The sequence below is a fragment of the Caloenas nicobarica genome, chromosome 5 (assembly GCF_036013445.1).
Source record: "Caloenas nicobarica isolate bCalNic1 chromosome 5, bCalNic1.hap1, whole genome shotgun sequence".
NCBI lineage: Eukaryota > Metazoa > Chordata > Aves > Columbiformes > Columbidae > Caloenas > Caloenas nicobarica.
The window spans coordinates 50,455,356-50,482,577 of record NC_088249.1 but is presented as its reverse complement, the minus strand read 5'-3'; the positions used below and the strand labels follow the sequence as shown (position 1 = coordinate 50,482,577).

The 27,222-nt window shown below is 39.6% G+C and overlaps 1 protein-coding gene across 1 annotated transcript in view; it reads left to right on the top strand.

Moving 5' to 3' along the window:
• Positions 1 to 17,819: 17,819 nt before the first annotated feature.
• Positions 17,820 to 27,222, top strand: part of MUC6 (mucin 6, oligomeric mucus/gel-forming) — a 61,188-nt gene continuing 51,785 nt past the window's right edge. The window contains exon 1 of the mRNA XM_065636881.1: positions 17,820 to 17,943. Coding sequence (XP_065492953.1) covers positions 17,820 to 17,943 — 124 coding nt within the window. The remainder of the gene's footprint in view (positions 17,944 to 27,222) is intronic.

Here is a 27,222-nt window from a genome sequence, read left to right as displayed (position 1 = left end):
GATCTCTTGGGATCTGGCCTCACTGGCATTAGCATAGGCCTAAACTAAAGAGGGTTCTCTGCAAATTTTTATCATGTTTCCTTCCTCCTCCTTCCTTGAATTTAAGTTTACTACAACTTGGCCTTTAATTGCCAAAACCCCAGGAAGTCAAAATCTTTTCTCTCTAGACATATGTGGTATTCTTATTCACCATCCTGTAATACAACTTTATCATACAAATGAGATTATTTCTATCTATGAAAAGCAACTGCTTCCTCTAGTCCACAGCATTTGATATCCAAAACCAAATAAAGCATTTCTTAATAGCCTTAGCAAGAGACACAGCATTTGTTAACACAGAGGGGAAATTTATAATATTCCATTTCCAAGCAAAATACACTTTGCTTCATCCTGTAGTTGGTGAAGATGTTCAACATCAGAAATACTGCTCTTTTTCAGAGACAACAGTGTAACAACACACACCTTTCAGAGTCCCTCTGCGATTACTCATGAAAAAGCATCCAAAAAGCCTTCAAAAACCCTGGCCTTTCAACCACCAGCATCATGTGACTTATGTAAAATCTGTAAAATTGAGTAATGTCAAAACAGGAAAATTCCTCTGTCTCCTCAGGATCAGCAGCTTTCTGGAAAAAAAAAAAAAAAGGAAGAACAGCACCATTTACATTGTGTTCAGAATGCAGAAAGCAAAGACAACAAATGGGACTATAATAAAGCCAAATATATTTCAGATAAGGAGGAAAGGCTCTTTACAAATCTTAATCTAGTGAATCCTTTTCCTTTTAATATAGTTGTAATAAGTTTTCCATTCAATGTTTCCCAACTTCAGCTGGTCATCTGTGAGTACAGCACTATGAACAGAAATTTCATATGCCCTCAGGTGACCCAGTATGCTGATGCATTCACAGGTTTTTTTTGCATCTTCTGCAATTCCAGGAGTTGTACTGAGATAATGGCTAGTATCTGGGGAAACAAGAAAAATGGTATTTTAAAATTGATCCAAGTTTATGATGAAGAGATGAGTTAAAGACTGAGTTATTTTGCAAAGGGCCAGTGACTTGAGAGAAAATATTTAAAATCTGACAGTCTCTATGAACTACAGTGAAATCAGTCTCAAGAAGTTTCACTCAAACTGGGAAGTTAAATGTGAACTGCTCTGCCAAGCTAAACTAAGAGAAGTCCTTAGATTAACCTGTCAGATAAGGCACCAGACTACTAAATACATCAGAGAGACAGTAATGTTTTTTCTGTGTCTTTTTAGGCAATGTCACTGGTCAGGCATATCTAAGGAGTACGTATTTCAACAACAAAGAAGAACATGACCATTCCCACTGAATCAGTATCTTGGTCTGGTGTCCCTGTCCTTGCAAAGCAGCAACATAGTCACACTTTCCTGGAGAGTATGTTACAACATTCACTCATGAACTAAGCATTAAAAGAAAGACCAGCAGGGTCTGAGGGACCTGTTGTCTTTCCCTGTTGGCTCTACTGCTGAGAACTCTGATTGAAGTTAGAAGAGTCTGGAAATTCAGTTTACTTTCCAGGTGGCAATGAAAAAGACCTCCTGGCTTTACAACAAAGGCATAAATTTATTCCATTTTTCATAGGAAAAATGCATTAACACTGTTTCACTGATTAATTAAATTATAATTAGGATCATATTATTAATGTTTTGTTAAATTCCTTTATTAAGACAACGTGAATGGGTACTTGGAAGGAAAAGTTCCTGTGTAAGTGGTTTACCGGTTCAACTCTTCATAACTCAAGCACCTCACACAGTAACAATTGCCTCTGTGTGGTACTTATGACCAAGATCAATGAATTAAACACGGAGGTAAAAAATAATCTGTAACTCACCAGGAGAAGGTACGAGCTTTATAAAGAAAAGTACCAGGTCCCAGAAGTGGTCTGTCCTCTGCCAGTAGATGGCACCATTACTTCTCCTTGGGAAAAGGGATCAAGGGAAAAACATCTGCATTATCAACAAAAGCTATGGCCATCGTGTAGATATTTTTGCTCTTCTATTTTCGCATAAAATAGAATCCTTTGCCTTAGGTGCTGTTTTTGTATTCCAGTGGGCAGCTACAGACAAAAGTAGGGCCGTACACAAGCTAATCACACCAGGAGGCCAAGAGAAAGAGACAAAAAATACTGAATCTCACTGAATGGCAGACTAAAGATCTGGTACCTTGTACCTATGAAAAAGATGCATAGAGAGAATTTACAGAGACAGTCCTTCATCTAATTCAAAACCCATACACATTTCTGGATACTGAATAATTAGTTATGATTTTTTCACATGCAAATCTACTTGGTATATTTCTTCATTTTAACCTTCCTGTGTAGATGGACTCAGGCCCTGAATCACAATATTTTATAACAACACTTCTATTTATACAAATAGGTGTTAAATGATGCAGTAGTTCATGAATAATCCTACTAAACACAACTACAGCCCCTACATAATACATAATGGTATGAAGATGTGTCAGGGGAAAGTTCATATTGGACATTAGGAAAAGGTTCTTTACTGAGAGGGTGGTTGGTCACTGGAACAGGGTTCCCAGTAAAGTGGTCAGGGTACCAAGCCTGTCAGAGTTCAAAGGAGTGTCTGGACAATGCTCTTAGTCATATACTTTAGTCTTAGGCAGTAAGGCAAAGAGCAGGAAGTTGGACTCGATGACCCTTACAGGTCCCTCCCAACTTGAGATATTCTGTTATTCTATGATAAGTGTTAATATCTATTTAATACATAATACTACATATTAAACAACTACAGCTCTATGCGGCTAAAGAGTGTTGCAACAATCTTCTAGTATAGGTTAATTTTAATTGGAAATAAATAGGTTTGGCCCTGCATAAAACAATATTTTATAAAGAATTGCACACTAGGAAAGTATTTTTGGAAATAGAAATAACACTTCAATAGAAATAGTTTATACATAGGTATCAATAAAATAATATAGGACCTCAGAATCTGTTGAGTTAAAAAAAAAATGGCTATAGTGCATAAAGTACTTCATTGTCTCATTGGTTTGGAATTTTTGGCCTAAAATGTGTGTGGGATTTTTGGTTGGTTTTTGTTTTGTTTTGTTTGGGGTTGGTTTGTTTGTTTGTTTCTTGTAGGGTTTTTTTGTTTGTTTGGGGTCTTTTTGGTGTTTTGTTTGGATTGGTTTGGGCTTTTTTGGGTTTTTTGTGGGTTTTTTGTTTGTTTGTTTGTTTTGTTTTGTTTGTTTTGGTTTTGTTTGGTTTGGTTTTTTCTGCTACTTTACAGAAGATACAGTGTAACTGCAGATTTAAGGGTAAAGGAACTTGCCACTCAATCTGAAACTCAAAGGTTTCCTATAGCTGATAGATAGGAATTCTTTAACATGTTCTAGGTCTTGTCCGGTACTTTAGAATAAAATAATAGACTGTTTAAAGTTGACATACTGTATACGAAGCCATATTTTTGCATCATTGCAGAATCATTAGTCTGTTATTTCCTCTTTTATTAACCATGCAAATAATTAAGCAAATTTTTGTCATGTTCTGTACAGCGATTTCTATATTCAGTCCATAATGACCAAGAAAGAGTAAGAAATATGCTTGATTTGGGACAGGTAACAATCCTAAATTTTCCTTGTGAACAGTAGTTAGAGAAAAACAAACTATCTGAAAGTTAGCATCCCTTGGGAAACAAACAAACAAACAAACAAAAACAAAAACAAAAAAGCCACTTCATTTTTTGCTTACATCTCCACAAATTTTGCATCCTGACTTTAAAATCCAGTGTCTCAACTGCCCTATTTATTTTCAGCAACTACCACAGCTAGAGACCACCAGCTGACATTTTTCCTGAGGTCTTTAGAGTTCTGATTTTTTATCCAATTTCTCAGTAATGACAGTAGAGAACAACCATGCCAAACATCGGGAATAACCAGTGTCTTTTTAGGAGACATAGCCTCACAGTATCCCTGCAATATTCAAGAGCTGTTCCACAGCATTGCTTAAATACCGAATAATACATTGCTGCTTCTCAGTCCCATCTCCAAGAATAGAACCCAGTGACAATCGGCATACCTTTTACTACCTTATATTTAATTTTCCTCTATCATAGATTTATCAGAGAAATTACTGGAACCAAGCCTGTGAAACTACACAAAGTCATCCTAAAATTATTGTTTGACAATACTCTTCCTAATCTGTTCAAATACTTGTCTTAGAGTTGTGAAGACCTGGGTCTGTAAAATAAAAACAAACTAGTAACCCAGCATGTACAAAAAGGAGGCAGGAGAACTGTGCTTTCATGTCACAGTCTCCAGAAAAACATTTTCGATTAACACCTGCACCTAATTTGATCTGATACAAACTACCAGAGAGTTTTCTGCTTTTCAACACTGAAATAATTTCCTAACTGTACAACACAGAAAAAGTCTGTGCATATGCATGGAGCTAAAGAAATGTACTTCCAAAGCTGGATGCACACAGCTGCAATGAACCTTTTTGCTTACTATGCCTCAACATTGGATGCAGACAGTAAGTTAAGCTAATACAAGGGAAATCATAAGTCTTTTTCAGATTAGCTCCTATATCATTCTTTTTACGTTACAACTGTGTATGTATACACAAACATATTCCTGCAGAGATGTTCAACAAAATCCATTTACATACCATATTTTGTCCAGATATCTGGAATTCCTCCAGTAGTACTACAATCACTACTTTTGCTTAGAAGTATTAGGATAACTACCAAGAAGGAAGACAGAAAATATTTAAAAGTATACTTAATGCTAGGAGTAATTATTGTATTCTAAAATTATTATTTACCCATCGCTGAAATGTAATTAGATCTGGTACAAAGTGTAAAAATTATTTAAGCCTAAGGAGCAATCATACAAAACAGTTCTGGCAATAATATGAAAATATAGTCATCCGCAGGATTAGTTTGACAGAAGAATATAATGCCCTAGAACACAGAACCATATGAGGCCTATTTTTTGCTACACTGGGACACTAATTCACTACTCAGAGAGAAAACAAGTTGTTTGTGATGTTTGAAGATCATTCCAGGCCAAAGGTGCTTGAGCAATCAGTTACATCTGTCTCCGCATACTAGAACAGGAGTATCTGCAGCTCCTCCCCAGACTTCCTGGCTCCAGTGCTGAGCCACTCACAGGAATGATTCTCAAAACCCACACAGTCTCCTGCCTCACAAACTGAACATTCCTGCAACCACCATGGTTTATTCCTGCAAATTGAGATGACCCACTGCACAGATGGAGGCAGGAGTTGGGGCTTCCAGTTCTGCTGAGTAAGAACTGGAAGTTCTTCAACAGCTGCAGCTGAGTGAAGGGATCTTCACCCATCATCCAAAAATGCTAGCTGAGATTAGCTGTGCTCAGTTCACTGATTCACTGCAGCACTGTGTTCACAGCAGCAGCTGCTTCCAGCTTCTCAGTGAGACAGTGTTCACTCCATAGGCGGCATCTCAGTCACCACTTCTCCATTATGCTCATCTTTCCTGCACAAACTGCTGGCAAACAAAGAACAGACGGTAGGTGACATGATAGATTGAATTAGTGGAGCTATAGTAACTGACTGATGGAAAGGACAGGTAAAACACAGTAATTTATACAGTATTATAATTTATACAAAAAATTCTACAATTTAGTCAGCAGTTTAAGCTAATCTGTTTTACCTTGTATTGACTCAAATTAGGAACATGTTTTTCAAAGATCAGCTGATGTGGCAAATACGCTGAATTAGTGAAATTAGAACCTTATTTCTAAACTGTAAAATTAAGAAGAAGGAAGCCCTTCCCAGCTTGGCACCCAGGTCAAGCAGCAATGTCACCTGATGCACTCCAGCACTCACATCTAATGGCTACCTACTCCGCAGTACACATCTCATCTCACTAGATATGAAGAAAGGAAGCACAAGGAGCAAATGAAAATGGATAAAAGGTTAACTGAAAAAAGTCAAACAACAAAAGCATCACTGTAGGCAGAAGGCCCATTTTCAACAGAGGATTAACTGTGTCAGCCATCTGAGGATGGAGCTAATTAGTGGGGAGAGAAGGAGCTTAAAAGAGTTATTCTAAGTGACTCTGATCAGAACACCACTACTTTCCTAATGAAAATATATATTCCTTTCCTGCAGATACCATTTTCAGACACAGTTTTGTACAGAGATGTCTCTCTAGTGGCAATGCCAACATGCTTTGCAACCTTGGATGAGTCACTTCTCCAATTCTTACAGCAAAACTAGAGCCACTTGCCTCCCTAGCCCTGTGAGAAAGTACAGTGTACTGTGTTTCAAAGTTTAAACTGTTTGAATAAATATTAAGCAGTAGTATCCTGTCAAAATTCACTGGCAGCATATGGTGGGGCTGAAAAAATAGAGATGTTACACAGGAAATGGAAAATATTAGGAAGGACCTTCCCCTTATAGGAATTTGTTGACCAAAGAAAGGGGGAAAGGACAGGAAGTCTGTGAATGATAATACAAGTTCCTCTTCATCATCATGTTTGCTCCATTTATTCCTGGGCAAGCCTAAAGAATACAGACCCGAGCTTGTTCCCATAGGAGGGTGACAGTTGTCAGTCTCGTGCCCTGTGTGACCTCTTATTAGCTCATCTGTCAGCCAATTGTACTGGCCAAATTCCAGAATCCTGGAGGGAAAAAAAAAAAAAAAAGGCAATAAAACAGTCTGTGACCTCCAAAAGTTTGCTATTTACTTTTCTGCAGTAGTGAACGCAAGCTGCTGATCTCCCATTGGCTTTTCATTGCATATATTCCAACATAGTTCAAAGTGGGCACTCAAAACAAGACACTGTGAACTACTACATTGTAAAGCATGCACCATGATCTAGGTCACTCACAATAAACTAACCTGAGGGCACTGTAACTTATTAACCAGCTTTCTCTCCTGGCATTGTTCACAGTTCTACAGCCACAAAACCGTTGAAAGCCTATTGCAATCACCAGCAGCCAGCCTATCTCAGGAAGTTACTCCAGGGTACTACCAGTAGAAAAAGCTGGTTTACTCAGATTTCTTTTAAATGAAAGGATGGTTTCAAATATGGCCTATTAAGGATCCAGAATTAAGCTTTATAGACACTTCCCCATGTAATGATTTGTCTTTCAGATTGAGTGCCATGATGCACCTATTTAGCATTGAGAATATGTGATTTAATTTGGAGTCTTTTTCTTTAAATGATCATATTTAAGTTAATCTAGTTCATTTTTGCCCCATATAAATGGGAGAATAATGATGACTGGAAGGTTTTAAATTTATCTTTCTACCTGACATAGTAGGCAGAAATACAGGATAGCTGTTTCCCAGGAGAGACAAACAAGTCTCGGGGAAAAAAAGGACCATCAAACTGTAAAAGCAAATAATGCTGGTTGTGAAAATCATGCAATGCTACTGTACTGGTTAAAGGTGAGACTGACTTTCTCCAAAATAGGAAATAACTTCTAGCCCCAGAAGGAAGCAAGTATGGAGCAGCAACACAATGGCAATTCCAAAAGGCCAGGAACTCTACTGCCACCCAATGAAGTTATAATTAAAAAAGTAAGAAAATTGCAAGCAATGTGAGCATGCAGAACTAGCTCAGAGAGTGAACTGTAAAACACAGCAACACAGCTGATCTGGAATGAATATGGAAAGAAAATTACATTAAGAAAACTTTCTACTACACTTTTGCATGTGCTGCTTTCCCTGGCATGTTACAGGTAGAATCACAGAATCACAGAATCACAGAATGTTAGGGATTGGAAGGGACCTCAAAAGATCATCTAGTCCAATCCCCCTGCCAGAGCAGGAAAACTTAGGTGAGGTTACACAGGAAGGCGTCCAGGCGGGTTTTGAATGTCTCCAGAGAAGGAGAATCCACAACCCCCCTGGGCAGCCTGTTCCAGTGTTCTGTCACCCTCACTGAGAAGAAGTTTCTTCTCACATTTAAGTGGAACCTCTTGTGTTCCAGCTTGAACCCATTACCCCTTGTCTTACTGTTGGTTGTCACCGAGAAGAGCCTAGCTCCATCCTCGTGACACCCACCCTTTATATATTTATAAACATTAATGAGGTCACCCCTCAGTCTCCTCTTCTCCAAGCTAAAGAGACCCAGCTCCCTCAGCCTTTCCTCATAAGGGAGATGCTCCACTCCCTTAATCATCTTTGTGGCCCTGCGCTGGACTCTCTCCAGCAGTTCCCTATCCTTCTTGAACTGAGGGGCCCAGAACTGGACACAATATTCCAGATGAGGTCTCACCAGGGCAGAGTAGAGGGGAAGGAGAACCTCTCTGGACCTACTAACCACCCCCCTTCTAATACACCCCAGGATGCCATTGGCCTTCTTGGCCACAAGGGCACAGTGCTGGCTCATGGTCATCCTGCTGTCCACCAGGACCCCCAGGTCTCTTTCCCCTACACTGCTCTCTAATAGGTCATTCCCCAACCTGTACTGGAACCTGGGGTTGTTCCTGCCCAGATGCAAGACTCTACATTTCCCCTTGTTATATTTCATTAAATTTTTCTCCGCCCAACTCTCTAGCCTGTCCAGATCTCGCTGGATGGCAGCACAGCCTTCTGGCGTGTCAGCCACTCCTCCCAGCTTGGTGTCATCAGCAAACTTGCTGATAGTACACTCAATTCCCTCATCCAAGTCATTGATGAATATATTGAACAGTATTGGTCCCAGAACTGACCCTTGAGGCACTCCACTAGATACAGGCCTCCAACCAGACTCCGCCCCATTGATCACGACTCTCTGGCTTCTCTCCTTCAGCCAGTTTGCAGTCCACCTCACTACCCGATCATCCAGTCCACACTTCCTCAGTTTTGCCGTGAGGATGCTGTGGGAGACGGTGTCAAATGCTTTGCTGAAGTCAAGGTAGACCACATCCACTGCTCTGCCATCGTCAATCCAGCTGGGAGTATTTAAATAACACAGAACAAGATAACATATTACACATAACTATCAGGAACAAGTTTTCCATTTCTTTTTACCAGTCAGTAAAATCTGCCATGACAGAAAAAAAAAGACCATGATAAACTGCACTGATTTAATTATACAAGTCATTTCTTACAAAGTAGTCCTCAGAAATATGAAGTTCCAATTTCCTGAGGTAAGGACCAGTGAAAACCAGATATGCACACAGAAGTAAATGCTGCCTCCATTCATAATCATCCACAATGAAAAGAATATCTGTAAGCACATCTCTGAAGTTATTGGTTTCGGGTTTTAAGCATCAAGATCTGTAAGCATTTAGTACTTCTGTTTTTGCAAAGGACTGCAAGAAATACAGGAATATAGCCATGAACCTCCCATGAACCTTGCTGATGAACATCCCTAGTCTGGCATTGTGCAAAGTCCACTAGGACATATAATTTAACCCTTTTTAATCTGCATCCAAGTATATGTCAAATTATAATAATGCTGATGAGTAAAACAGGTACAAATTCCAGAATTATTCCTGGTTTCAAATGACAGCATAATATAAAATTACTGAACTAGAATTTTGCAGGGCTAAATATATAGATCTTCCCACCTCCTAGATGAGTGCCCTATCCCAGGAAGCTACAGGACTGTGCTCCTTTTCATTTCCTTTATTTCTGTTTCCAAGAAACTTGTACCATGTCACAGCATTAAGAAGACATGAAAAAGGAGTATTGCTGCACAGACCAGGGGGCAGCCTAGTGGTGATCAGTGCACCCTGGTGAAATGTAGGGAATGTGGATTTGTGTTCCCACAGACTGAGGAGGGAACAGAACTGTCCTTCTGATTAACTTATTGAAGAAAACAAGAGTTCCTCAGGTTTGCTTTTGACCACAAATCATTCAGAAGGCAGAAAATATTCGGGCAGCATACTGAGAATTTATCTAATGCCAACGTACACACAGACTGGTAATAGCAAATGACAAATGTTCCCATCACTAAAAAAACAGAGAGTTATTCCATGCCCTAGAACAGATTGACACTATGAACAGTCATTCTGTTAATGTATTAGGGGTAGTGATAGTAATTGGATAAAATTATCTTTTCTGTCTTTTCCTGCATTTTTTCCATTATTCCCAAACTGCCATCACATAGACAATAAGACACTGGTGTGAGTTACTGGTCCTATTAAACCACAAACAGGAATAGCAGAATATTGCTACTTTTATTATTTAGAAATACTATTCACATTCAGCTGAGGTGAGGTTAACATCAAAATCATTTCTAGTCAATAGGAAATAGCACAGCTCTTACTAGCTGACAGAAATCTACAGTCTATATTTTTCAGAAGCTGTAAACTGCCTTTTTAAAAATGCTAAGTAAGAATGCAGAGCATCTTGCTTGATTCAGACTAAGGCTTCCCCATTTACTCCATGCACATGGTACACACTGGGAAAAGTGTTCGTGTTCATCTGTGACCTGTCTCTTCTAGGTGTGGTAAGACTGCTCATTGAAGTTTCTTCTGTAAATTCTTTCACCTGCATTTCCAGCTCTGATAAATGAGCAGTGTATTTGTTGATCTGCTGTATTGCTTGGCAGGGGAAAGCCCATTCCCATCTTCCACAAGAACATGCCACATAGAGTATGATCACTCAAAATCTACACAGAGCAAGAGTTTATCCATAAAACTTTATCATTATGAAAACAAGTACAGTTCTTATATTTTCCTTTTTCATTTTTTCTGTACATAAAATCAGACTTTTCAGTTTAGATGACCAGGCTGGTTAGGGAAAATTGAAGAATCTTATCATGTTGGACTCGAAGATTACAGAACAGTTGTTATCTGTTAAAGTGAAGGAAACAAACACATAGGGAAGAGGTTAAAACCCTGTCTCAATATCAGCTCCAGATACCTAGTGTTGTTTTTAAGTTCTTGAAATGGCAAAATGAATGGCTCACCGCTGGGACTACTGGCATTTTTTTTTTAAATCCAAGCCTTATTTCTATCTGACATTCTTAATGCAGTCTACTTCTTGTAACAAAAACCTTAATTTATGAACAACTACAAAGCTACATAAGACCAGATACTAAAAAATGTAAGAGAGGGTGCTTGGAATCTAAACAGGTATCATGAAAGACCTGCTCAAACTGTGAAAAACCTTAAGACAGAAACTCACTATCTTCTGCACGGTGGTGTGAACACCATATTATAGACACACAGGTCTTCATTACTCAGTACTATCCACTTGTCTAGAACATTCTATCTAGATAGCATTGCACTATTCTCTTTGATCTTTAGCCAAGAATCTAACAAATTCACTGTGGGAACTCCATAGTCCAGTTTGTGAGAGGTGAGAAGGAAAAGGTAATAGTCATTTGGGATTTCTCTTTGAAGTAACATGGCTCAAAAGCAAGTTTTGGTTGAGGTCTGTAAAATTCATATGAATTTTTCAGGCACCGAAAAAGCAGACGTGAAACTCACATCATGAACATGATTTGCTTAAGTAACATCATTGTGTCTGCAATTCACAATTTTTTCTGACTAATGGAGATGTTCTACTAGAAGTATATATCAGCTTCCCATGGCACTCCCTAACCACATACTAAATGAGAAAATATCCTTATTCTACAACTAGCCATACACACATCCTTCCTGAAAATGGTGCTTCCTCAGAAACAGAAGTTGCATAGGAATTTCCATAATATAGCTGCCACTCTGTTTGGATAATTGTGATTTCCTAACCCATTCCAAATGGGATTAACAGTCACTCTATAAATCCTCTGCTATTTTAATTCACTAGTAGATACAACATCAACAATTAGAAATGTTGCCTTCCTTTCCTTTGGGCTGATGGACCATTCTGGAGAAAAAAGAATACGAAGATATTTTGTTGGTAGACAACTGGTTCATTAAGTATCTTTCTAGCATTTGTTTTGGGAAAAACGGGTTCATATCCCTTCTACTACTGGTTTCATAAAAATGTATTATGACTTCAACTTTTATATTCAGGTATTTAAACATACCATGTTTCTGAGATTTGTTTAAGGTTGCATGGTTATAATTATGGTTTTGTTTTTGAAGTAATACTTTAGATTATATATTAATTGTATTTTTCATCTGTATTTAACCCAATGAGGCAATGGAGAAGATAATTTTTTTTAAAAAAGCTAAGGATAACACTCTGCCATAAATGAGCATCAAAGAAACTAACAAGTGAACAACAGATCCATTCAGAGCACTCAATGACAAGGCAGTTCCTCAATTAATATGATACTCTTATTGTTTATGATAAAAAATATATTAAGACATTTATTTTCAGTTCAAACTGATGTTGGCAGTGAAGTAAACATCCCAATCCTGTTTTTTCTTAATATTACTGGATGTCGAAGTACACAATTTATACTTATTTTCTGAAGTATTTATTTTATCATTGTTTATTCACATTCTAGCCTCAGCATCTTTTATTTGTGGTAGCATTTTGGTCTGTTATTAGTTGGGTTTTTTCTGTATGGTTGGAAGATTTTTCATTACTTTTTAAGCTCTAAATTATTTATCTCATAGTATAGATAGATAGATATGGGTAGATGTTCACTAAACATTTTAAAAATAGAAATATCTACATGTGAACAGAGGAAAAAGGTTTGTTGACTAAGGTTATTCTCTTAATGTTACTTTTGGCAAATTCTGATCCTTTATTTTTTAAATTTGCCACTTCCTCCTTTATCATCATTTGTCTCATCTATTCTATAACCTCAGTTTTCCTTTTACAGTGGTCAGAAATCACACTGGATGATATTCATTTTGAGAAAGTATTGGATTTATGAGAGCAAACGATGTGTATCTACAGCCGGATTTTGCCTTAATCAATCCCTCCACCAGTGCACTCCAGTCATGTGAGCTATCCCACCCTGTCTTCATTATCCCAATGAGACAGCCCTATGACCACACAGACTTCTAATTTTGCTTGTTCCCCACTCTGCATTACTCAGTGTAGAGGCATTTCAGAGAAGTGCCCAAGCATGCTGATTCCTGAGAACAGGCAAGACAGCTCTGACCATAGGGCTCTTCTCCAGGCACCTTCTTCTTCACATGTCTAAGCTCAAGATTCCACTGCAGCTCTGTTTTGTTTATTGCTATGCCACTTCGATTCCCACCACCTGGGCCCTTGGCTTGCCTACCCTCTCCCTACTTTTTTAAATTGATTTTTGAGGAATCAATCCCTCCCACACTGTTTCTAGTCTAAATTTCTGCCTTCCAAATTGGCCAGCTTGTTGGCAAAAATGTTATTGCCCCATTCAGTCAGTTGGATCCCATCTCTTACAAGTAGCTGTGGATACTCAAAGAGGGTTTCGATGTCATACAAACTGAAGCCCTGCTACCAACAGCAGCTGCACAACTAGTTGTTAGCACACAGGATCCATTGAGTCCTCCTCAGACACTTCCCCTCAATGGCAGAATCAAGGAGATCACCAACTCCATCCCGATGCCATTAATTGTTGTCCCAGTGCTCTTCAGTCACACCTGCCAGTATCTTTGGCACCTATGTGGAAGAGAAGTAGGGCCTAGTGGGTGGAGTAAGGCAAGCCGTGGTAGCTTCTCTACAATGTCCCAAATTTGAGCACCCAGAAAGCAGTAAACCTCCCTAAATGACAGGCCAGGTCAGCAGATGGAAACCTTTGTCCCCTACAGTAGGAAGTCTCCAACCATGCTGACTTGTCACATGTGGTCCCAAGTGGCTCAGTGGCTCAGGGTCAGCCACTGGAGATGCTCCATCTGATGGCACTCCTAGCTCCTCATCAGCTGTCAGGGCGATTAACCCATTCTATAACTTCAAGTCATGAGGTGGGGCTGGAGCTTTTCTCCTGGTGTGAGAAGTCACTGGCTTCCAGCCTTTGCCATGGTGGGAGTTTCCACCCTACAAGTTCATAGGCAAAGGCTCTTCCCATCTCTCAGCTACAGCTGAAGGTTAAGGTTCATGAAGATGCAAGGTCTCAGTGAAGTGCCAGTTGATTGCTTTCACATCCTTTTGGATTCTGCACAGTTTGATGAGCTCCTCCCATAGCTCTTTCACTTGGAGGCACATCTCCTCAACAGCTTCACAACCTTTGGCAGGCCAGAAGACCGAGTGCCCTAGCCCCAAGCACCCTGTGCTGCCTCAGACTTTAGAAGCTGCATCCTCCTTTTGAAACTGTCTGGGTCCAAGAGTCCAATAGTGAAGGAACAGTGAATCCAAAACTTGAATTTGGGTGTAAAACAAGCCTTGATTCATTCCACTTAAGATTTCTTTTTAAAAAGCCAGATAAAGAAGCAGGGGAATATTAAGAAGACATAGATCGCATGAAATATCTAAAATTTAAAAAAAAAAACAAAAAACAAAAAAAGGGGAAAAGATAACTTTCACTGAAATTGTGTATTTGCTTTTTGTAAAAATAATTAAAGCAAAATTTTAAAAAAGAAGGGTTTTTTGCAGCTATTTGTTTCCTTTTATCATGTGATTAATAATGGATAAATTTAAATAAAACTAGGTAATTTCACTGAGGGAAAATTCAATGATTTGGTGATGAGATTTCTACAAATAACTTCCTCACTTATGTACAAGCAGGAATTTAAAAAATCCAAGCACCTACCACTAGGGTCACTTGCTCTTCAACTGCCAATAATGTACAGAGTAACAACTTGCTAACTACTCATCAGGAATGTACCAGTCATGTCTGTGTAGTTCTTAGAACAAATATAATATACCAATATCATCAATATGTATTTACAAGCAGATAAACGTTGCTATGTTACACCGCTGTAAATCCAGGGGATGACTCCTATGAAGCAGTAAAGCTTGTTTGTGTATGTCAAGTCCAAATTTTTCTTCTCATATGTAAAGTCAAAAGTGAAAATTTGTGATCCATTTTTTCTAAATAATTAATTTGTACATGAATTGAAGAGGAATTTTTTTTACTTTCAAACTCAAAATGCCCAAAACACTTTGCACAATTGCATATAAAATATGGGCAGTGCTGTTACTGTGCTGTCAAATGTGACAGCCATTCTGTACTCAGCAATATTTCAAACACCATCCAAATGCAACCATACAAATGTCACCTCTGCCTGGAGAACTTTATAAATGAAGCAATATTAATCAATTAAGGGACAGTGGAGTGCATGCAGAAGCAGCCAAGTCTACCTGAGGATTACAATAGAGAGTTCTGGGTGGGTAATCAAGTTTAAACTGCAAAACTGCCAAGACACACGGATTCTCTGTACAATAAAACGGATTTCCAGTCGCACATTGAGGGAAACCAAGAAACTTTTTCCTATAGCCAGACAAGAGAAAATTTTGTTATTACATCATTTATCTATTATATGCTATTATACCATTTACCAAATAATTTTGACTTCTGCTCACAGAAATATGTGCTTAGGTATGTGGGAAGTCATGTACATATTTCCACTCCAGATTTCTGAAGATAGCATTTTCACGTGAATTACAATGACACAGAATGATACTGCTACCCTAGGCTGCTTGATACGGGAAATTCCTGTCCAAGCTTTTCAAGCAGAAATGAAGACCCCCAAACACATGAGCTAATGTGAATCTCAAAGGTCACTAAGTACTATTTTAATTACCTATTTATCTTGTACCCAATAGACCAGAAGAGTAAAAATATTTCTTGCCCCTTTACTTTGTATGTACTTGCTATGCTTAATGAAAGGATTTTTTTTTCCAGATTACCTACTTGTTTGGTATGTCAGACCTGCTACTCCTGCAGTTTTAGAGGTTTTCTTTCACTGGGAGGAAGCAGCTGTATGATACTACATACTCTTCTGAGGGGATGCTTTTCAGAGAGGGCAGTGCACACTAAATTACTTTATTTCCATTCTAGCCTTTGCATACTGTATAGGTTTATAAATTGCGCAGCGTTCTAATGATGCCAACCTTTCGCTATAAACTAATCCCAAAGAAACACAATAACAGGCCACCATTCATGAATGTTGTTATTCAGAATGGCTGACATCCTTCTTATTTTTGAAGGAGCCAAACCTCAAAATTATCAACAGTTCCTCAACGTTGTCACCACATGTGAAGATGTGGGAATTATTTTCTAGCAGCATAAAGTTGTTCTCAGGAGAAATGACTGCAGCTCTGTGGTGTCTTCTCAGCTTACACAAAGGCCTACACAGCAGATAAAATTCAAAGCTACATTGAGCAACAGGAGCAGACCACTGAAAGAAGATGCCTGCTCAATCAGGGTTTGCTTTTGGTATTGATAAAGCAGATAGTCACTCAGAGTGACATATTTTAAAGGTAAATAAAACAACTGTAGATAAATATCTAATTTTCCATAGTATGAGCTGGTGCAGAGGAAGTAGTTGGTTTGCACTGGTGAACAGCTGTTAGTGGTATCCTGAGAGAGAGAGGTCCTGCAATAAACTCTTGTCAGTTGAACAATAAGTAAAAACAGATTGAGTTCTAGTGCTATCTTTTCCTCTGCAAGCATCCTCACCTTTGGGTCATGTTAGGGAACAGACAGTGGGCACAAATAAGCTTCTTCCTGCCTGGCAGAACAGTGTTAACAACACACTAAAGGAACAGTGCTGGTGGCAGTTACTAAGGAAAATGGAGAAGAGATTGAACGATAGCTCATTAACCGAAAGTAGAAGTCACCTTGCTGTGCAACACAGGAAAAGGCAGAGAAGTTAGATCTTGCAAATTAGTAACAGCACTTTAACGTTTTGCAGGAAAAGCTCACCTTAACAGTCTCTGCATCCCCTGATTTCAGAGCTAGGAATCCAGTCTAAGCTCTGTAGAAGACCTCTAGGTCTACAGAATATAGTTTACCATCTCTGACTGCTTTGAAAGTTTCTCTGCCTTGGACTAGAGACATAAACTTTTTTCCTAATCACTAGCCTCCAACTGATTGCAGTCCTTCTGCCTGGCATTTGGGCAGAGCATTTGTGCAGTAGGCAGTAGCAGAGAAGGTCTAATATTTTTGCATGGTCCAGAGCTAAGGGAGGCCTTGGTAAATGAAAGGGATGAGGAGAGGAGAGAGCTGAGGGAAGATTGCTGGGATCTTGTCCAGAAGCCATGTCCTCAGACAGCAGGAAGGAAAGATCACTACAACAAAAAGCAAATAGTCTTAGCTACTTGAACAACTAATAGTTGCTCACTAATAGTAATGATTCCTTTTAAGGAACTACTTCTGTTATTCTTACTGAAGAATACAGAGAGAATTGATGGGAAGCATGCAAAGAAATCAGACCAACTTAATATAATTCCTGAAATGTTTTGAATATGGAGGTGCTAGTATTTTCAGCAACACTTAAGGAATCAAAATACAGTTAATCCACTAAGCCACAGGAAGAGATTTTTAGGGGTTAGCCTTGTACAGTAGCAAATTGGTTAGCAACATTTGTTTGAAAGTAACTGTTTCAAACTAATTGGAACACTTGATAGACAAGGTGAGATCTTGGTACTTCCTCTAAGGAATGTTCCCAGGAAACCAGAGGCAAATCAGCCTTATCTCAATACCTGGGAAGGTGATAGAGCAACTAATCCTGGAAGCCATTTCCAGGCACATGAAGGACAAGGAAGTCATCAGGAGTAGTCAGCATAGATTCACCAGTAGGAAGTCACACTTGACCAACTTGGCAGCCAACTATGATTAAATTACTGGCTTGGTAGATGAGAGGAGAACAGTGGATATTGTCTACCTAGACTTCAGTAAGGCTTTTGACACTATCTCGCATAAGATCCTCGTAGACAAGCTGATGAACCTGGCACAAAATCTACTTGGTGGATAGCAGCTAGCAGTGTACCCCATGGGTCAGTAGTTGGTCCAGTCCTGTTTAACATCTTAATTAATGATCTGGATGAGGGGGCAGATGACACAAAACTAGAAGGAATGGCTGATGTGCCAGAGGGTTGTGCTGCCATCCAGAGGAACCTGGACAGGCTGGAGAAGTGGGCTGACAGGAATCTCATGCAGTTCAACGAGGGCAAGTGCAAAGTCTTCCACATGAGACAGAGTGACCCCAGGCACCAGTAGGCGGTGGGGGCCATCCAGCTGGAAAGCAGGTTTGCCAAAAAAGACCTGGGGGTCCTGGTGGACACCAAGCTGAACATGAGCCAGTAATGTGCCATTACAGCAAACAAGGACAATATCCTGGGCTGCACTAGGAAGAGTATTGCCAGCAGGTCAAGAGAGGTTATGGTTGCTCTCTGTTCAACACTGGTGAAGCCACACATGGAGTGCTGTGTCCAGTTCTGGGCTCCCCAGTACAAGAGAGACATGGATATATTAGACAGAGTCCAACAATGGGCCACAAAGAGAATTAGGGGACTGGAGCATCTCACATAGATATACTATTTAAGATTATTCACTAAGACCTAGTTGGATAGCACTTTATGAAGAAAACATAAGATCATTCTCACAGCGAAAAGAAAGTGGTTTTGGTTTTTTCTTCCAATCCCACTCATAGCAAATGGACCCTAAATATAAACTTTCTGTTGTGCTGTTTCCACCTTTACAAAGATCATATTAGGGAGATACAAAATAGTGTTCTTTTTCCCCCCACGTATTTTTAAATGGCAGTAGAGAAGTTGTTTAGATCCAAAGAGCCAAAATTAACTGCCCAGGCCTATTAAAAGTACCAAAACCCTCTCCTTTTAATTAGTTCTTGTTTCAGATATGTAACACTTTAATCTGAAAGCTCTCCTGTAAGTTCAGCAATTGCCCCAAAGAAATACTGCCAAAATATGTCAAGCAGACATTTTCTCCACATCTGCTCTGCTTCAGAGCGTTCAGTTTGGTCCTTCAAACAAAATCTATACAAATATCCTGAAAACTTATTCAGATATCATAGGTAGAAGACGAGACAAACTTGGCTGTTAGACCAGCAATATAGAAAATAAAAACCTGCTTGGAACTCGCAGAGATATAACAATCTGATATTAACAACACCATCACTGAATGCAAGTCCTAAAGAGTGACTCACTGACTGCTAGCAAGATGTAAACATACTCTATCTATTGATTGCGTAGTTGAAGTCCTGGAAACTCAGCTAAGAGTAAACATTTTAAATTTTATTGGATTCCTTGATATAAAAGTGATGCTGGAGATTATTAACCTCAGAATCCTGGATTCCAGAGATAGCAAAGTGCCTGTTGACCTAGAACATATGACCTGAAGGTATATTCTTAGCATGCTAGATTTGAATTGCATCAAATACACGCCGCTTTTTGACATCACACTGGTAACTGGATTTTAAAGCAGAGCATACACACTTTTGATCAAATTACAGCAAAAATTTAAGGAAAATTAAGACTAAAATTTGAATAATCAAAACTGACAAAATCAGTCCTATAGCTGAATTCAGTTTGATACACAGTATCTACATAAATGACCTTTGTGTTTTATTAGTTTTTCAATTGTTTTGATGTACTTCAACAGTTTCAAAACTGCATGCCACAAATAAAGTTCAAATTAAACTGGGGAAACAGGGCTGGGTCAGATTTTCACTCACATGCAAGGATGTTGTGTCCTTCAAAATATGGACAGCTGTAAAGACAACACAATCTTTGATAGCTGTTACAATTTGTTTTCTACCAGAAGGTACCAAATGTTTACCAAGAGGTTTTTTTGAGACATCTCAATGTTCTCATCATTCACAACAGATTTAAAAATGACAGTAGTAAAATTTGGTGTTAAAAATCAGTCAGGTTGCCATGCTTGTAAAGGAAAACAAACAGAAGTACTGCAGGCAGTGGCAACATACACAACGCTGAGACAGAAAACAGGCCTAGGCCTGAAACAAACTCCATTGGGTTCACACGGGCCAGAATCACTGACAGATATTTCTACTTTGTTATAAAAACACTTCAGTATTTCCCAATGCTTACATGCCATTCCCACTTTGCTGCATGCAATAACCAGCTAGCCAGGGTGCACCAAGCCCCACCACACACTCCTTGAACCACTTACAGCAAGTGTCCCCTTGTGATGGCTTCAAGGAGCTCCAACAGACTGACTACACACATTATGGGTCACAGGGTGATTACTGACTCCAAAAGAGGTGTCTGAGGAATACACCAGAGGGATGTGGTTGCAGGGAGGTTTCAGAGTATGGCTTCCTTGACCCACACTTCAGTGGTCAGGAACTTGTGAAGGAAACTCATGTTCAGACAGCTCCCTATCTTCTGACAAAGCATAAATCCTCCTGATGTACAGGAACAGGAGGCAGGAGGTAGACTTTAACACTAATACTCAGCTCATTTTTCCACAAAACTCACCATCCAGGCTCTCTCTGGTATTTGCACAACTGACATGTCACGAAACACAGTATGTGGCAAGCCATGTCAGCCCATCTCCCCACTCAATTTTTTCAAAGTACAAGGGACAGTACACAATTTGTCCATTTGCCTGCAAGGTAGTGTGTATTTTATAGTATTCTGCCTTAAAAGGTAGGAGTGGGGAAGAAAGAGTGTAGAGGAGAAAACTGCCTCCTCCTTCCTCATGGCAGCTGCCTCTTGTGTGAGGTACAGCCCTGAGGAGTGATGGGGATTTCCCTGAGAACATAAGGCATGCTCAGGGGAGGGAAGGTTCTGGTAGGGGCATGGGGTGAAGCATAGCTGAGTTGAATGGAAAGTGCTGTGAGGGAGCCTGCAGTATAGCATGCATGGAGCAGTTGGAAAGGGTAAGGAGCAGATATGCTTTCCCAAAAGTGAGGGTCTTGACAGCCCACAGAGAACTGTGCAGAGGGTGGTTGAGGCCATGGAGGTTTGCTGAGGGAAAAATGTGCCCCAAGTTAAAAGGCTGTGCTGTGAGGATGCTGTGGGTGGAGAATTGTGTTTAGAGTCTTCGCCAATTTTTTTCGTTTTTTCCTCTATTACTTTTTTAAAAAAAAAAATAAAATCAGTCAGAGACTTATGATTTAAAATGCTGATTGTTCTAGTCTGTTTTTCAGGAAAACTCACTTTTATTGAGAAGGCTGCTGAAAAGCCTTCACATAGTCTGACTCTGCTGATCACAGCACAGTGCTGAAGACTCAGATGCAGCTGGTTTTGGTTAAATTCCTCAGCTTAAGAGGTGAAAACACTCCAGTTACCAAATACACCACCCTATGAGTCACAAACAATTGCTGAAAGATGGAGAATGTTACAGCAGATGTTTGCAATGATGGTAAATTCATAAGTCATTTCAAATAAGACTACCAGGAAGTTGGGGTTTTTTCCCTCCTAAAAGGAGCCTATGGATAGTCCAGAATCTATAGAGACCTTAGATCATGGGGCTTGGATCATTTTCCAGAGAAACATTGAAAAATTAAGTGATGCAATGTATCTTGAGAAGTAATTTTTTTGTTTATCACTTTCTGTGTGTTTGCAGTAGTTCTGAGTTGTTAGGCATAACTTCTGGCTAACAGTTTCAATTTGCATGGCAGCTGGATGTGCTGCTTTTAACATAGCTGAAGCGATCAGCTGACCTCTTTCAGGATAGCTTGCCATAAAGGCATTTCATTATCAGTTTAGGGGTTAAAATGGTTTGAGCTCACCAGATGGTTTTCTTAATAATGCACCTTCTTCATGTCTGCATGATCCTACACTGCTGTTGGAACTCAGAGAGCAATTTTCAAGACTCGAGTCTGTCTGAACATGCTGCAGCAGCCAGCACAGCACATGCATGATCAATTTTCTTGGTTCTAAGTAAGCCTTTAATGAATTATCAGTATTTAGTATAACATTCAACAGTATGGGGTGTACAAATGGAAGAGTTAACTAGTTACTAGCACTGTATTTAACTCCACACAAACCACAAACAAGCTACTATATCCATAATACAGGGTTGGTTTGTTTCTTTTTTCCTTTTTTTTATTATTTATTTTCCACTGATGAATGCTTATGTGTCTGCATCTGCATATTTTTGTACAGTTAGTGTCAATGTTATCGGATGGTAGGCTTTCAGTGCTTCATGCCTCTCTAAGTTGGGCAAGGCTGAGAACAGCTCCAATGCCACATCAAAATGTCACAGAAAAAAAATCTTGCTTTGTCATATTAGAAATGAAAGAATCACATCTCAGTAACTTCTTATTATTTGTGAGTGCTTCTGCCTATTTTTGCATGGGTATCCATAGAACGTCACTGTCAGAGAGGCAGGGGAGAACTTCAGCATTTTTTCATAGTTTGAAGTAGAAACCTAGTAAAAATCGAGGAATAAAAACCCCATACTAGTCTAATGTTTGGATTTTGACTTTAGGCCATTATGAGTTGAGTTTATTTGATCTGCTCTCAGGTAGATGCCATATAGCTCCAAACTTCTTAAAGCTGCTCAGAAGTTTGTTTCTCACATGATTTCAAAGTAAGGATATCAACAAAGCACAGTACCATGTGGAATTTTGGAAACCAGTTTCCGTGTAGTACTGGAAACAAAATGCCAACTAAAACGGGAATTTTGATTTGGAGGTGCCTCTCTCAGACTCATGATTTCATGAGCATCTGCAGTGTCTTTACTGATGGTAAGCTGGGCACTTGACAATAAGCAATCAAAAACCCAGAGTGAACTTCCATTTGTTTATTTTTATATTTGTATCCATTAAAGCACATTGCTGTAAATGTGGCGAATCATGTTTATGTCACTGTTAAGATATCTGTTGAGTCTGATGCTTGCTGACAAGAATTCTAATCATGGTCATTTAACTACTTTCTGCTGGCCTCTTCAAAATTTGATTCATCCAGTAGACAATATTAAAGTGCTAAATCTTGAACATCATATGCGATATGATTTTTCATGTATTGTTAAAAAGATAATCTTGAGAATTATAATCTCAGGGATGCAACTCAGTGTAGCAATACAGACAACAGTGTCCTAAGTGTTGTACTGCATTTATCTGTGAAATTGGTAAGAACTTTCATGCAGGGACAGACTATATAGGCAATAAATGTGCCTTCAGCAATCCAGCGCTTTCCCTACTGGGCTTACTTGTATGAAAGCAATCGTATATGAATGATCATATAAATGACAAATGTCCTTGGCACAGATTGTCAAGAGAATGGCCAAGATAGTTTATCTTGTTTACTCCAAGATAAAGTTCTTTCCAAGTAAGAATTCCATGATCCAAGTTGCCTTAAGCCAAGATCCTTGATGTGTTCGAGCATTGTCACATGAAGTTGTAGCAAACAGTAGAAATCCTCCATCTCCTAACAGTAGCCACTCCACTGGTCTTATTGCATACTCTCAGTACTTGCACTCCAAATACGATGTGAGGAGAGAGATCTTAAAAAAAAACTACATTCAGTTTTAGCCCCTGTAAAAACTGCTGGAAAACATTTCCTCTCTCTCTCCAGCGCTCATTCATCATTGCAAGCATAACAAAATAGCAGATGACAGGATTACTACTGGTAAAAGCAGCAGAAGTGTTTTGATAGTTACTAGTGTATTTCAGCTTAGTAACATTTTAACATAACAGTTTGTAGCTAGCAGACCTCATGAAATTTTCCTTTCCGCAGAAAAACTACCTCCATCTAACAGTGTAGGCTATGATATGTAAGTACTCTCAGATAGCAACTGTTGGCTACAAAAAAGTATTTCTGTTGTCCCTCATTGAATATAAGTCTACTAAACACCTTTCCAAACAACAACACAGCCTTTTTATTTCTTGACTGGAAGAAACACGGTAGACCTTGTGAGACCGCATCTGGAATATTGTGTCCAGTTCTGGGCCGCTCAGTTCAAGGACAGGGAACTGCTTGAGAGAGTCCAGCGCAGGGCAACGAAGATGATTAAGGGAGTGGAGCATCTCCCTTATGAGGAAAGGCTGAGGGAGCTGGGTCTCTTTAGCTTGGAGAAGGGGAGACTGAGGGGTGACCTCAGTAATGTTTATAAATATATAAAGGATGAGTGTCACGGGGATGGAGCCAAGCTCTTCTCGGTGACAAGAGTGCCTGACAAGGGGCAAAGGGTGAAAACTGGAACACAGGAGGTTCCACTTACATATGAGAAGAAACTTCTTCACAGTGATGGTAACAGAACACTGGAACAGGCTGCTCAGGGAGGTTGTGGAGTCTCCTTCTCTGGAGACATTCAAAACCCGCCTGGACGCTTTCCTGTGTAACCTCATCTAGGTGTTCCTGCTCTGGTGGGGGGATTGGACTAGGTGATCTTTCGAGATCCCTTCCAATCCTTAACATTCTGTGATTCTTGGTGATTCTATGTGACCTGGACATGAAGTTTTCAGTACATGGGAAATGGCAGCCAATGAGAAATGCTGCAGAGCATCTTCTCAGCAGTCCATTACAAGTATATCATACATGTCCTTTGTTATCTATGCTGCCTTCCCACACAATTTCAAATCCAATCCCAGTCCTTATCTTTAGCAGACTCCCTTGTCTGAATTCAGTATTCTTAAAAGTCTTTTGGAAGCCCTGGAAAAAGGCTGTAGTCACCAACAATAGTCGTCTAGCAAATTTGTAATCTTTTAAATGAGCTATCCTATAAGAGGAACAAACTCAGCTTGTTACAGAGAGCCAGAGAGTACTGCCATAATGCTCTCTATTTTTCATGCATCATGTGCAAGGCATTGGCCTCAACATTTCTATTACATTTGATGGTGTTTATAAAACACCAACTCTTTAAGCAAGAGCCCCACTGCAGACATCTTTCTCACCTTTGTGAAAGAACAAAAGGTTGGGCCAACATCTGGCAGACACGTAGTCTTGTTTCTCAATGCATTACTGGAAGAAACTCAAGTAAGATCACAAACGTGATAGAGCAGAAGACAGGTATAGCAGTAGTAATCAGGAATGCAATATGCTGTTTGAAACGGAATTTGACTCAGTCCTCAAAATAAAGCTGTATGGGAAGCCCACCTTCCTATATGAATCCTGGCAGAAATCAATAAGGATACTTTAAGAATTAAACTCCCTTGCACCTGTATTTGTGGTTCTTGCAGAAGAAGAAAGATAACACAAATTCTTTTCTGACTGTATGAAACATCAGACATTACATCTGCTTCTTTTTGAAAATCCAGAGGCTGCCAAACCCCAGAGTAATGAAAAACATATACTTCCTCAGTGAGGGCAGGTAAGATCAATGAAACACAAATAAATTGGGTTCTGCCTGGAAATGTGTGGAAGATAAAGGTGATATAAGAAAATCTAAAGCTCCATTTGTTTAGCTTTTTTAAAATTGTCCTTACATTCTGGTACTTCTCAGATATTTTCCACTGCTTCTGAGACTTGGGGAGTATTACCTTTAAAGTATATGAGAGTTTTATCATAGACTTCAGCAACAACCAGCATTCATGGGTGTATTAGTTTTGTTTAATTAAAAATATATACAGTAGCAGTTCAACTTGCCAGATTTCCCACAGGCAATTTCAACTTCTCATATACCTCATATTCTCAACAAGCAAGTACTCTGCTAATACTCTGTTGAGAAACTAATCATGTACTATACTGCTCAGCAGTCACAGGCCTTGGAACAACTGTGACTGCTCAAGTGGAATTACTGACATCATACCAGAATTCCACCAGTGGAACAAAACTGGGCACTGCATTTTTTTCAGATGCTTTGGGCCACATTAAATGCTTTGATTGATCCAGGTTTTCAGTTCTATAGAGAGTTGTGACAGCAGCACAGCAATCTGGACTTGCCAGAAAAGGTCAAAAGAACACCATGTGTATGTATACACATAAAATATGTGGAGGTATATTTGTCTATGTGTGTGTATTTGTATATACAAATAGTATGTATATGTATATCACAGAATGGTTGGGGTTGGAAGGGACCTCTGGAGATTGTCTAGTCCAACTCCCTGCTAAAGCAGGTTCACCTAGAGTAGATTGCACAGGAATGTGTCCAGGCTAGTCTTGAATGTCTCCAGAGAAGGAGACTCCACAACCTCTCTGGGCAGCCTGTTCCAGTGTTCTGTCACCCTCAAAGTAAAAAGTTTCTCCTCATATTCAGATGGAACCTCCTATGCTTCAGTCTGAGCCTTGTCCCTCATCCTATTGTTGGGCACCATTGAAAGGAGTCTGGTCCCATCCTCTTGACATCCATCCTCGAGATATTTATAAACATTGATGAGATCTCCTCTCAGTCTTCTCTTCTCCAGGCTGAACAGACCCAGCTCCCTCAGTCTCTCCTCATAAGAAAGGTTCCCTAGGCCCCTAATCGTCTTCGTAGCCCACTGCTGCACTCCCTCCAGTAATTCTTTGTCCTTCTTAAACTAGGGAGCCCAGAACTGGATGCAGTACTCCAGATGTGGCCTCTCCAGGGCAGAGTAGAGGGGGAGGATAACCTCAATCGACCTGCTGGTCATACTCTTCTTAATGCACCCCAGGATACCATTGGCCTTCTTGGCCACAGGGGCACATTGTTGACTCATGGTCAACCTGTTGTCAACCAGAACTCCCAAGTCCTTCTCTGCAGTGCTGCTTTCCAGCAGCTCCACCCCTAACCTGTACTGGTGCCTGGAGTTATTCCTCCCTAGGTGCAGGACCCTACACTTTCCCTTGTTAAACTTCATCAGGTTCTTCTCTGCCCAGTCCTCCAGCCTGTCCAGGTCTCACTGAATGGCAGCACAGCCTTCTGGTGTGTCAGCCCTTCCTCCCAATTTGATGTCATCAGCAAACTTGCTGAGGGTGCACTCAGTCTCTTCATCCAGGTCATTGATGAACAGATTGAACAGGACTGGACCCATTACTGACCCTGTGGAACCCCACTAACTACAGGCCTCCAACCAGAATCTGCACCGCTGATCACAACCCTCTGAGCTCTGCCATCCAACCAGTTCATGATCCATCTCATGTATAAATATACATTTATTTATACAGTAAGTATTAGCAGGTGGAAAATATCTTGAGTCTTGTTATAATAGTTAAGTTATCTAGCTTATCTGGATAAGATCTTGGATGCTTTTAGCATGGTCTGACTTCTGAGGAAGATATCAGCATATTGCACCCTAGATAGGAAATACGTTTGGCAAGTATCTTGTTTATATGGTATTGTAGATACATAACATACATGCACGTTTTTGTTATTCCTTCATCTACTTGTTCTTAAACTGAGCAATGAGAAACTAGAGATTTTAACTCAACAAATAAAGTAGCAGAACATGTACCTTAAAGGAAAGAAATCTAGAGTAAAAAAGGTAGAGAACAATTCATTGAGAATACCTACTTCTAATTTTGCAATTACTTTAACAAAGAGCACAAGGGAGTAGTCATACTCACAAGTGTAAGGACTAAAATTAAATCTGGATCCTACCTAAGCTCTGTGAAATAGTTTGTTATATTTGTCCTGTACATTTGCA